Source organism: Schistosoma haematobium, chromosome 2, assembly GCF_000699445.3.
Source record: "Schistosoma haematobium chromosome 2, whole genome shotgun sequence".
Lineage (NCBI taxonomy): Eukaryota > Metazoa > Platyhelminthes > Trematoda > Strigeidida > Schistosomatidae > Schistosoma > Schistosoma haematobium.
In genome coordinates, this window is record NC_067197.1 from 44,986,930 (window position 1) to 45,000,686 (window position 13,757).

General features: G+C 35.0%; 1 protein-coding gene across 2 annotated transcripts in view; it reads left to right on the top strand.

Annotated features, from left to right (window-relative positions):
* Window positions 1-622: 622 nt before the first annotated feature.
* The window catches only part of ACP6 (Lysophosphatidic acid phosphatase type 6), a 64,516-nt gene continuing 51,381 nt past the window's right edge, over window positions 623-13,757 (top strand). Inside the window, exons 1-8 of one of the 2 annotated variants that reach the window (XM_051215339.1) lie at window positions 623-749; window positions 788-922; window positions 6,465-6,513; window positions 6,562-6,655; window positions 6,760-6,888; window positions 6,941-7,071; window positions 7,121-7,203; window positions 8,054-8,215. In XM_051215339.1, coding sequence (XP_051068553.1) covers window positions 6,512-6,513; window positions 6,562-6,655; window positions 6,760-6,888; window positions 6,941-7,071; window positions 7,121-7,203; window positions 8,054-8,215 — 601 coding nt within the window. In that variant the 5' untranslated portion in view covers window positions 623-749; window positions 788-922; window positions 6,465-6,511. Of the gene's footprint in view, window positions 750-787; window positions 923-6,464; window positions 6,514-6,561; window positions 6,889-6,940; window positions 7,072-7,120; window positions 7,204-8,053; window positions 8,216-13,757 lie in introns of those variants that run through there. The other variant, XM_051215340.1, reaches the window with a different exon arrangement.

Consider the following 13,757-nt stretch of genomic DNA (forward strand, 5'->3'; position numbering starts at 1 on the left):
TTGTGGTGGACCAGACAATATATAAACGCAAAAGGTATCAACAAAGTTAATAACAATCAATAGTAATATTAATATATACAAGTTAAATGTTACAAATACAATAATAATTAAGGACGTTACTTAAGTTGCCCAAACGTTGCGTGTTCTGATTAAGTCCAGTAATGTAAATCCACAATTATAAATGCTTGATGACTCTGAGCAGGTTGGTGAACTCTCTAGCGATATAGTCCAACGTAGGATGTGATATATTCCGATTATAGTCTATAAATGTAGATAGTATTTGATTTAAACTTCCATTAACTCAATCACAAATGAAGATAGAACTAGGAATGCGTGAGTAGTAATGTATTTGTTAACCAGCACGAATATGTCACGCTATGTAGTAGCTCAACGGAAAGTGTCTTCAAGGTCAATGACTAAAACAACACGTACAGTCATTTAATGATGAATGTACATACAGTGGAAAATTGACAAAATAAATACAAATAATATTAAAAACTATTTACAAAATAAGCTTGTTAGAGTTATCTCCACAAATATCTGTTGTGTGCAAAAGGAACGTGTAACTTACAGTAGTCTTTTCTCACTATAAGAACCGCAAAATATTCACCAGGATGAATAAGGATTTTGATATACAACAATTAAGTCATTAGAATATATGACTTTGCGATCAGAAAGTACTGGTCTTAAATTAATAGATTTTCTCCGTCTCAGAACTATGCAGACGACACCATTAACTTTTACTTTAAGTATATATGTGTTTTCGCTTATTTTGCATCTTTCATAGAAACATGATGCAAGCTAGAATATAACTGTGGATTTTTATTGTCCTATCTAGAATATTGGGCATTGGTTTCTTTCTAAGGTCGTGGCTCCAGCGCTTCCTTCTAAACTATTTTCACCTTACGCTCATGAGCCTATGGTTAGTTCCTTTGCTCGTCTTATAAATTTGTGACACTTATGCCGTTTGTGTTAATTGTAGCTATATATGTTGTTTGTGTATGTGTTTGTAAATTGAAGGTACTTTTCTGTCACCAAATATTTTCTAAAAATATCGTCTCGCACCTTATTCGATATAAATATCTACGTTATTTTGTCTGAATTTTAAGATCATATGTCACAACTTCTATTTCAATTTGCAAATCCCAATCGTAAATTATTTACATGTCGGTATGTTATCAGCATGATTACCTGATTTCATTCTTAACGTCTCTGCTCTTTTCTGCCTTTTACTATTTCTAAGATGCTTATCCCTTTAATATCATGTTCAATGATAACAAATGTGTATCTGCGATGTTTTATGGTTTTTATAAAAACACCGCAGATACATATTGTAGTATTATAGTATTTAGTAATCTTTCTCTTAGCTACAAAACAATTTGAAACAACAGGTTGTCCTTCTTTCAATGCGTAGCTGCGTTAAATAAGCACAAATTATAAGTGAAGCTGGGGGTTTATTATCATATATGAAAAGATCATGCCAATTTTGCCGTCTTGATCAAAGTTCCTAGACAAATCACACATTGAAGTACTCAGCTCATTGAGTAATCTTTAACTGCAGAAGGTTTTACTTAGTATAAGTCATTTCGTAACAGGGTTTTCTCGGAGCCGTGTCCAGAGAATTATTTTCATCAGTCAGCATCAGTTACTCGAAAATGCTTCCTCATTAAAAATGTCCTCGCTTGAAGATTTTGAAGTAGATTTACTTTTAAAGTTTCAGTTGTTGTTCTGTGCTGAACCTTAAAGAAATCTTAATTTTAAATCTCTATAATTGAAATGTCACATATTGAGTTTTCCGGTTGTAACTGGAAATTCAATTGTCCTGAATGTTTTTTCTTGACTTCATGGTAATGTTCCTGTTTTTAACTCAAAGTGAAGTGCTCACTCGAATTAAGATTAAAAGTCGAGGTTAATTAGATTATTGCCGGAATAAATTTTTTGATATGTATAATAACTAGAATTTCCCTCCTTTATTTCCGTCTTTGTGCGCCTGTAATTTATATTTGGTTTTTAAATCTTTATTCACCGGTTCTTCAGTGTTTAGCTTGTTTCTAGGATCTATTCGATTTTCACATTGATCTCTGTTCTTTATTTTTAGCCTCATAAAGTGCTCTATTTGGACTTTACTTAAATGTACTTGCATTTTCATAAATAATTTCATTTTTTTTCTACATAATCAGCAAATTTTACGACTAAAAATAATCCTGCCTATCACTTTATTATCTGAACACTCGCTGTCATCGTAAAGTTTGCGTATGTGGCGAATCGTAATCAACTTGGTGCATACTGTGAGCTAATAAATGGTCCTGCAACAATTTCAGCCAATTCAGTATAGCTTCAAAGTATTTTCGATAATGGCAGATCTTCCCTATGAGATTCAAACACTCGACTCTAAGTGTCGTGATAAGATATATAAGGATCGAAATGTTTGGGGCGGTCATTGAATGTATGTATGGCCAACACTTTCGCTGTTCATTGAAGCACAAAAAGCACCTATAGAATGGGAATCATGGATTCAGAATCATCAAAACATTCTTCTAAACAGGGGTGATGAAGATCACAATTAATATTATCCAGTGCTATGCACCTATCAATGATAACAATGAAAATAACAAAGATCGGTTTTACGAGAGGCTGCAATCGATCGCAGAGATGCACTGAGGAAAGAACCTGACCATTCCGATGGTAGACCTAAACGCCAAAGTTAGAATGGGCAACAACTGACAATAAGATAATATGGGCGACATGGGCTGAGTGGCGCAGGTGCATCCACTCTTTGTGTTCTCCCAAATTCTAATCTCCTGAATCCTCCTTGTCTCTTTTTTCTCTTTCAAAATTTATTTCACTGGATTATACTCTTTAGATAATATCTCCAAACCCTAATGTTTCCGATTACTGCTTATAATTTTACTACCTCTACCACTACGGGATTTAAATCGAAAACTGCATCTCTGTGCTAATGTGGTATGGCAACTCGAACTGATATATGTGCGTACGAAGTTCTACGTCACTGACTGACTGGGCTGGGAGAAAAGAAAGAGAATGGCGAGACATTTGTGTGCATTCAACAAAATGGTCATAGGTGCCACCATATTCCCCCACAAATGCATACACAAAGCTACATGGGTTTCGCCGGATCACACTACAGAGAACCATATCAATTATAAGTGTATCATTAAAAAAATCAGAAGGTCAGTGAAAGATGTAAGAACCAAGGGAGGAGCTAATATAACTTCATATCCTACCTGATGATTACGAAGCTGAAATTGGAGCCAAAGAAGCAGTGGAGCAAGGTCATACAAGTCGTTGTTTTGATTAACGATTTTGTCACGTGATATCTTTGACGGGTTATAGGACATAACATTTGCCTAAATAAAAACATTTGCTGTTTGCCTTTCCGTTGATCTTATGATTGAAATCTCCCAATATACAATTCAGTTTTTTTATCACTCCCTGGGTTACACATGAGAACTCACGCAAATAACAAATTAGAATCTCAGTGAATATACTTGTTACGATTCAAAAGAAAAACTAGTTAATTTTTAAAACGATCATTCCTTGTTGTTTGAATAATGAATGTGTATATCTTTATCGGTTCTGAAGAATACTAGGATTGAAAGTTCACGAATATTATGACTAATTATACAAATCCCTATCTAGACAAAAAAAATCCTAATGATAGAAACGTTTACAAAATTTTCTTGTATTTTTTAAAGTAGATGAAGAATTCCTAGTTATAGCGATAAATTGGTCTTATAACTGTAAAACTTTTAAACTAGTGACCAAGTTAAATTATCTGGTGAAAGTTAGGTCTAAATATAGACCTAATGCTAGTATTTCGTTTAAGTTTATGAGAATAATCTTTTTAAAACATATATATTCCAATTGAATATAATATAGTCCAAAATACGTTAATATATGTCATTATTTCTTTAATATTTCATTAACTTCAATTACACTTCTAAACACCGGCAATTTACATTATGATTTCTTTAAAGTATTTAAATACTGAGCGTTTATCTGCCCCCATCTACCAGATATACAGTATCATAGACAAGACAGCAATATAATTAGCTTTTACCTAATAAGTATGACTGATTAACCAGGATTAAAACCTATCTAAAGCTATTTAATTCCAAATATTAATTCATATATGAAGAGTATTATCTGTCTTGGCACATAAGTGACTTACGATTGAGCGTATAGATATGTTTATTTGCTCGTAAGCTTCTATTTTCACTTGACTAACTACATATGATATCACACATTTTATTTTATATTTATCTAAACACATGAGCATTAGTACAAGTAGGCACGAAATAGATATGCGCTACATAAATCATTCGATTTGTGTGAGGGCTGGTATACTGCCTAGGTGTTAGCGGGACATAGACTAGATTAAAGCATGTTCAATGCATGATTGCTTTGGTGCACGCTGATTGGCTAATTCTTATCCAATCAACACTAGCCGATAGTTGGAGAACACTCTGGAATCTTCTTATGTAAAAACTATAAATATACTGACGTTTTCCCTATTGTGCTTCTGACTTGCTATTTGGAATATAATCTCTTTCCTGTTCAACCGTGTTCTGATTTGGGGACTTGTCGAGTGAATCGGTGTCCGAGAATACTAAGCAATAGGAATAGCTGGGTCATAACCGTAAGAAAAGAGCGATTTATAACACTAGGTGTCCAAACCGAAGCCGGCAGGGGGCATACCCATAGTCTTTGACCTGAAGGTCTGATCTACAAGGAAGTGGAGCAACGTTAGGAGATACAGTCCCATGGTAGTCAGTGGCCAACGATAGGTCCATACTCCATCTGTTCCTTCAGGATCCTGGAGTTCATATGCATCACTGGTTTTTAATCAGGGTTTTCCAACTCCCTTTGGTGAACCCTCTGAGTCCACCGATCCGGTTAAAGCACCGGACATTCGCTTTTAGTCCTCTCGATTTCGTAAACAACAGTGATGCCACGAGAAGGCATTGAGTAGGACTTCCCTGACAGTGGTTGTATGCACGTGCCCATGTGAGAGAATTTCAAGAAGGAGGGCTGGCTCTCCCCACTCTCGGCCGTACCAGGATATTTGGGAGTATGATATCACATTATGTTTTAGATTACTTGAGATTAGGCGAAATATATGTAAATCATCTATCCGAAAAGTGTATATAATATTTTCAAAAATTCTTGGCGAGACTATAGTTTATAGACGAACCAAACAGATTTACAATAATAGGTCGTGAATTTTGGCTCAAAATTAATTAATTCATTTAACTAAATATAGTTTTGGTATTATAGCTGATATCAGTTCGTTATGAAAACCTTATATTTGATTCCTAACCTTATTTATAAACTGTAAATCATAATTCTAATTCCTCGTACTGCTTTATAGCTCTCATTTTATTTGATTCCGTAGACCGCGAGATTCTGTGGCAGTGTCTGTCATTGAAAGGCGTACCTCAAAAGTACATAAACCTTGTGAAGGCTCTTTACTCCAACACTACTAGTCGAGTCAGAGCTTATGGCGAACTGTCATATGCTTTTGCAACCTCAAGTGGTGTCCGTCAAGGCTGTCCACTTTCTCCATTTTTGTTTAACTTCATCATAGACCTGTTGATGGAAATAACGTTTTCGTCGACTGAATTTTCGGGCGTTGATCTCCTTCCAGGAATTTCACTTATTGACTTAGAATACGCAGATGAAATAGTCCTGTTTGGTGAAGACGCTGATAAAATGCAGAATCTTTTGGTAGCACTGAGCAACAATGCCAGAATGTTTGGAATGCGCTCTATCTCCCTCTAAATGCAAGTTGTTGCTTCGGGACTGGTCTGCGTCAACACCTGAACTAAGGATAGGGAGTGAAGTAGTCGAACGCGTCGACAACTTCACTTATCTTGGAAGTCTGATCAGCCCTAATGGGTTGGTATCGGACGAAATCTCAGCACGGATTCGAAAAGCTCGTTTGGCTTTTGCCAACTTACGTCACCTTTGGCGAAGGCGAGATACCCGTCTATCAATAAAAGGACGAGTATACTGCGCGGCAGTCCGTTCTGTTTTGATTTACGGCAGCGAAACATGGCCATTAAGAGTAGAAGACACTCGTAAGCTACTAATATTTGACCACAGATGCCTTAGAAATATTGCTGGCTAAGAGATTAAAATCGCTTCGTATCTTTCTTTCTACGAATTAATTCTTTCTTCCTGTACTATATCCTTATATGCAATCTTTCTTTGATGTATTACCACCTCTGAATTAACTACTTCTATGAATTTGGTGTTCATCTTGTTGAGGTATGGCAAGTTCGACCACTGCATATATGTGCCTGGTCCTATGTTGTGGCTGACTGACTGACTTATAACCCTCATTTAGTCGTAGTATGTGGGTGGACATTCTCTAGATCTCTTTAGAGTCGCTCACCGAATTGATGAATATTTATCGTTGATTTTTTCTCTCTATTTTTCAGCTCTTTAGAATTTTCTCAATTTATATAATTGTGCAATACATTTGATTATGTAAGTTTATTTATTTAATATGATGATAACACTTATTTTTTGTTTTAGGGATAATTCAATGAAACTTTTACAAGTTCAAGTATTCTTTCGTCATGGTGCAAGAACACCTTTATTTCATGTTAAATCATCTATTTTCCCTGAAGTAAAATTATATTATCATAATTATGGTATTTTATTTATTTATTTATTTTCCTCCTCCCTCCCTCCTCCCCCTCCTCCTTCTCTTACTCCTCCCCCCTCCCTTAGGCTATATGGTCTCCAGAACTATCTACAGATTTACCACATACATTATTTCCTTATCGTTTAATTGATATATCTACCCAGAAACAAACTCAATTATCATTTGATTATTTAGATAAATTATTTGTATTACCTGTAAGTACATTAAATTTCATTATTATTATAATATAAAAATTTTTATTTTTAGGGTGGTAATAAAGTTGGTGAATTAACTAAAACTGGTCAACAAGATGCATATAATTTAGGTATACGTTTAAAAAAACAATATAAAGACAATTATAATTTTATTTCATATCAATTTCAACCATCTCAATTTCAGTAGGTCTATTCATATTACTCATAATGATAATATTGTTGTTTCTTTTAGTTTAAGAACTACTTTCATTGCTAGAACTATTAAATCATTACGTTGTGTTATGGCTGGGTTATATGGTGATAATATATCATTAAGTAAGTAGGATTTTTACAAAATAAATAACTAATCTACACATATATTCATGTTCTTTTTTTTCACAATCTTTGATTTGACTTCTTGACCACTGTTATACGATTCTTAATTTATCATCTGCTCACTAGTGACTGACTTCAGGAGACACTCCTGGAGTTCTAGTGAGAAGTCGTTATCAGTGGAGTCCAACCAGGTCTGTTGTGAGATAGGAACTCACTGAAGACAATAATGTATGGTGGCGCAACTTCATGGATTGGTTGAAGTTGGACATTAACACCGTGGTTAAGTGCTCGCTCACGAGACCAGTAAATCCTGGGTTCGAATCCTTTGAGGTGCGGGGTGGTGGATGCGCACTGCTGGGGAGTCCCATACCAGGACGAAACGGCCGTCCAGTGCTTCCAGGTTTTCCATGATGGTCTAGCTTCAATTGACTCATGATTTCAACTTGTGAAATTTCTTAATTTATTCCCAATCTATTAGTTACAATCGTCTATACTCACAACTACGTTTGACTTAATCTTGTATCATTATTATTTTTCATTTTGTGGTGTGTTGCGGTCTAGTCTACTTGCATATCAACTATGTATGTCTGAAATATACGATTCACACATAAGAGGTTGATATTTATGTTCTGAATTGAACGAATTGGAAATAATTGAGAAGTTGTCATATAGAGGATCGATGCGAACTCAGAGTTGACTCGAGATTGCTAATACTGTTTGATGCATTATTGATTTAGCACTGAGACAAGGTCATACAAGTCGTTGTTTTGATGATGTTGATATTCTATCACTAAGTATATAGAAATAATCTAGTGAAATACTACTTTTTTGTTGTTGTTGTTTCCATTAGCTGAACCTGTTAATTTTCAATGTGATCAATTAAATAATGAAATACTTTTCCCAAATCCACATACATGTCAATTACTTACACAATTATTCAATGATGGTATTATTGAATGTAATGAATCAAAAACATTTCAAGAAATGAAACAAAAATTAAAAAATATTTTAGGTAAGTACAATTATTTTTTAGTATAAAAGATGTTCCACTGTGATACTTACTTATCCCTGTTAATCCTTGTGGTGGAGGATAGGTTGTCCACTAGCATTCTCTATTCAACTCTGTCATAAGTGTAAAAGTTATCATTTCATTTTTATATTATACTTAAGTTCTTATTTAAACCTTATTTGTTTTATTATACTAGTTTCTGTCCAATGAAAATCCTCCTGGAGACCATCTGGGGCTACTTTCAGTTCCAAGCCCAGATAAAAGAGGAGGGTTGGCTATGGGGTTAGAGACCACATCCCGTAGAAAACTAACTTGCTAAAATAAACGCTTACCAGAAAAAATAATTCAAACCATTTAAACTATGTCTTTTTGAGTTAGAGGGTCTTCAGTTAGAAGAGTTATGACGCCTTGTGGTGAAAGTCGAGATCCTTTGAAAATCACGAGGCTGATGTCTCTTCTGACAATCTGAGCAACCATTTATTTAGATACATGGAATGCTCTTACAATTTGGGAGACCGGGAGAGTCTTCCAAATTGCTGTTGCTGTTCAGTAAGTATGCGAACGATGGTCATACTTACATAGTTACTTACTTACACCTGTTACTTCTCGTGGAGGAGCATAGGCCGCCCACCAACATTCTCCATCTAACCCTGTCCTGGGCAATCTTTTCCAGTTGTTATTCATCTTCTTCATATCTGTTTCTATCTCCCGACGTAATATGTGGTTAAACCTTTCTCTTTTGCCTTTCCCTTCAGGATTTCAAGTTAGGGCTTGCCTTGTGATACAGTTTGATGATTTCCGTAATGTATGTCCTATTCATTTCAATCGTCTTTTCCTAATTTTTTCTTCAGCTGGAAGTTGGTTTTTTCTCTCATACAGTAGGCTATTGCTGATGGTATCCGGCCAAAAGATGTTGAGTATCTTGAGTAGACAACTATTTATCAATACTTGTACCCGTTTGATGATGGTTGTGGTAGTTCTCCAATTTTCAGCTCCGTATGGTAGAACTGTCTTGACGTTCATATTGAACATTGTGACTTTGATATTGGTTGACAGTTGTTTTGAGTCCTATATGTTCTTCAATTGTAGGAATGCTGTCCTTGTTTTGTCAATCCTCGCCTTTATGTCTGCATCTGATCCTCCTTGTTCATTGATGATGCTTCTCAGGTACTTGAAGGATTCTACATCTTCCAGAGTCTCACCATCAAGTGTGATTATGTTGGTCTTCTACTTGTTTTATTTGAGGATCTTACTTTTTCCATTGTGTTATTCGAGGCCTACTGAACGAAGGTCATACATTACATATTTTAAAAACTGTAGGAAACATCATTCTTATCCTATTTAAAATACTTCCCACTTGTATCAGTTAACTTATCCTATATCCGTTTTCACTATTTAGAACATCCATAAAAATGCTTCGAAGTTAGGCTCTTCAGTCGCTTGATCATCATCTCATCCTTTTTTTCACGATCCCAAATGTTTCATTATAATCACTCGTATAGATCATTTTTATAAGTTTAATTAGTCAGTAAACATTTTGATCATGAATGGGCTATTTGAATGTGCAAGTTACTGCACATGTTCAGCAATTACATCAACACAGTTAACCAATGTTCATCATGATCTTACTTTATTCTTGTAAACTCTATAGCATATACTGAAACTTTAGATCCATTTAGAATAAGTTGTTCTATCCAATACGCTATCTTCACTGGTAACTCGTGGTTTTAATATAATTCAATCTACGTAGATAGCTCATATAAGTTAAGTAATTAATTTATAGTTATAAACCGTTTACCATGTACACAATCGTGTGTTTGAGTTTGAGTTACATTTCGTATATAGATGTTAATATTACTACTATCAACACTACTTCTCCAACTACTATTAATACTACTTAATTGCTTAAAGTGACATGGATTAGAGTTGGAACTTACTAAACAATGGTTAAAAGGATAATGTTTTTCCCATTTCAACATACTATCTCATCTAAATACTAAGACTCATTTACAATCTAATGCATTCTGTGTTTAACATCCTATCACTTAGTTGCATGTTTCAATTCAATTATAATTACCCTGGCTCAAACAGTTAAGTAGTGTCTGTTTAACATCCCTTCACCCCTGCCCTCCAAATATATACACAATTTGCCAACGAACTCGAACTAAGTTAATGAGTTTAATTTAGTTGGTTTCCATTAGATCCTCATCAGACTTTAATATACAGTAATACGACATTATTAAACTAATCAAGACAGTTTATGAGTCAATGATAACAATCGAATAGATTACGTAACTAAAGAAGTGAAAAGTACAAATTAGTAGTATGATGACAGGTGTACTAATTGTGATAAGAATAATAAAGGCTTGAATCAATGTTACATAAATGGAAATAGGTCAATGACTAAACACTGAAGTAACATTCATAAAAACTATAAGATTACACAATAAGAAGTGAAACGTACATTTGAAGTTAGATATTAACACTGTTGGATACCGGCTCATTGGTCTAATGTTTGAGCGCTCGCACACAGGACTGATAGGTTATGGGTTCGGATCTCGTGGGGGATGGGATCATGGATGCTCACTACTGAGGAGTCCCATACTAGGGCGAAACGACCGTCCAGTGCCTTCAGGTTTCTCATGGTGGTCTAGCTTCAGTTGACTCATGATTTCAACTATTGAAATTACTAAAATCTCCACAAAGCCCTTCCTGATAAAGAGGAAAATGATGAGAGGGGGTGAAGAAAAATAGACGAAGAAAGAGTTGAGGAATCATCATAGATCGGATCGAGTACGATAGACAGAAGTTGGCTGCATTAAACGTTCTCTTCATTAGTCTATCACGTAGTACATCACTAGCTACATCTCCATTGAATTGCAACTTCAGGAAACCTTGTAGATAACTCATTTCAATCAAGATCACACTACTAATTTGTACTTTTTATTTCTTTAGTTATGTAATCTATTCGATTGTTATCAATGACTCATAAACTGCTTTGATTGGTTTAATAATTACATATTACTGTATATTAGAGGAAAGTCTGATGAGGATCTAATTGAAAACAATATTGTTCTCTTCTATATATTGTATATATGTATTTAACACATTTACATAACTAACAATACAAAATATCTATGTAGAAGTGCAATACAATTAAGTGCAAATAAATGTCTATACCCTATCAATGACTTATTTCATTAATAAAAGATTATTTAGGATAGTTGGATATTGACACGCCCAATGCATATATATTATAATTGATGCGATTCAATTCTAAACAGTCTACTAAACCAGTGTTCAAAATACATGTATATATATACTCTTCATATACAGAGTATAGATTGTATGTTAGTGTTTTTCAACCATATTGTTTACACAAGGGTGAATGGATAGATCAGGGTTCGAACTTACGACTTATTAGTTGAGAGTCTAATATCTTTAATCACTCTATAACTACTTTATCATCTCTTTGATTAGACAACATCATTTGTGTCTCTAATAGAATAAAATTCATTGACTGTATTAATACTCTACAATTTTAGACAATTCTATATAATGTACTATTCAATGTTATATATGCATATATATATGCCTGGTTCCACGTTGTAGCTGAATGACTGACTGGTTAATGTTCTTCAGTTTGATGATGTCATATAAATTATGTAATTTATAAAAGAAGTTTCGAAATATTTAAATTGATACACAAATAATAGTTTTGTTAAATAACACATATTAATACACATCTATGAAGTTGGTTCTTTTGACAAATTTAAGTTATCATAAAGGGGTTTTGTGGAGATTATAGTAATTTAAATAATTGAAATCATGAGTCAATTGAAGCTAGACCACCATGGAAAACCTTCAAGAGGTATTCCCTGGAATTCTAGTGAGAAGCAGCGACCCCCAAATGCCCTGGTACGGCCGAGAGTGGGGAGAGTCCGCTCTCCCTCTCCAAATGCTCTCACATGGCCACGCCTAAATAGCCTCTGTCACGGAAGTCCTACCCACTGTCTTCACGTGGCGGGGGTGTTGTTTACGAAATTGAGAGGGCGAAAAGTGAATGTACGGCGCTTTAACCGGGTTGGTGGATACGGAGAGTCCACCTAGGGGAGTTGGAAAACCCTCATTCCAAACCAATGGTGCACATGAACTCCAGTATCTTGAAGGAACAAATGGCGTATGAACCAATCGTTGGTCACTGGCTACCATGGGACTGCATCTCCTTACGATGCTCCACTACCTTGTGGATCAGACCTTTAGGTAGAAGGCTCCGGGTGTGGTCTCCTTAGAAAACCACCTGTTTCGATCTGGGCAGCCGGGTAGTATCACAGCCCTCACACAAATCAAATGAGATCTGTGTGGCGCATATGTATTTGGCGCCTATTTGTACCAATATCTATGTTTTAAGATAAATGAACCAGTGAAGTTCAACCACGTCTATTGTGAGATGGTGTATGTGGCGCTCAATTACGTGGATTAGTTGAAGTTAGACAATAAAAGCGTTGGATGCCGGCTCAGTGGTCTAGAGGTTAAGCGTTTGTGCACGAGACCGATAGGTTTTGTGTTCGAATCTCGCGAGGCGGAATCGTGGATGCGCACTGCTGAGGAGTCCCATATTAGGAAGAAACGGTCATTCAGTGCTTCTAGGTTTTCAATGGCGGTCTAGCTACAATTAACTCATGCTCTCAACTATTGAAATTACTAGAATATTCACAAAAATCCCTTCTGATAATAAAATATACAATGTATAGAATGTAAATGTTCAGATGGTAGGGATTTGTGGCTCAGGTGAATGGTTTTAGTGGAGTTTCATTCTTTATGTTGGGTAGTTTTGTTGTGGAGCTTTCATTATTCTTCCGAATAACATCAGCACAAATGTCAGGTAGAAGTGAAGTATTCTGATTTTCTTCTTATATGGCTAACAACTTGTCTTGTCGAATTCGATGTTGATTGTTTACTGTTCACTTTTAATCTGTTATTATTTGCGTATTTGTTTTAATTGTGTCTCCCTTCGATCTGATTCTTGATCCGAAAAATGGGAGGTCTAAAATATAAGTTTCATTACTTAGTGTAATGAAAATCTAAGAGGTTTGGTGAGAAAAGACGTGTGAACTGAACTCATTCTATTATACGACATGATCTAAGAAGTAACGTGTGTGTAATGAATGCATTCATTCATTGAAATACTTTAAAATTTAAAGGAATCATTGAATACACAAGATAATTATGTTTCTAATGATGATTTATACGATTTCAAATAAATACTCCTTATGTAATAAGTATTCCTTAGTACTGAGTGTATACAATCTAATACGGAATCGAGTTATCTCATATCATTTAATTTAATGAAATTGTTAACTTGTATTATCAGAAAGTAGGTTTTACGGAGATCATAGTAATTTAATAGTTGAATTCATTGATCAATCCTAGTAAGACTATCATGAAAAACCTAGAAGCACTGAATGGATATTTCGTCCTAATATGGTACTTCTTAACAGTGTACATTCCCATGATCCCACCTATTTGATTCTCTTATTAAACA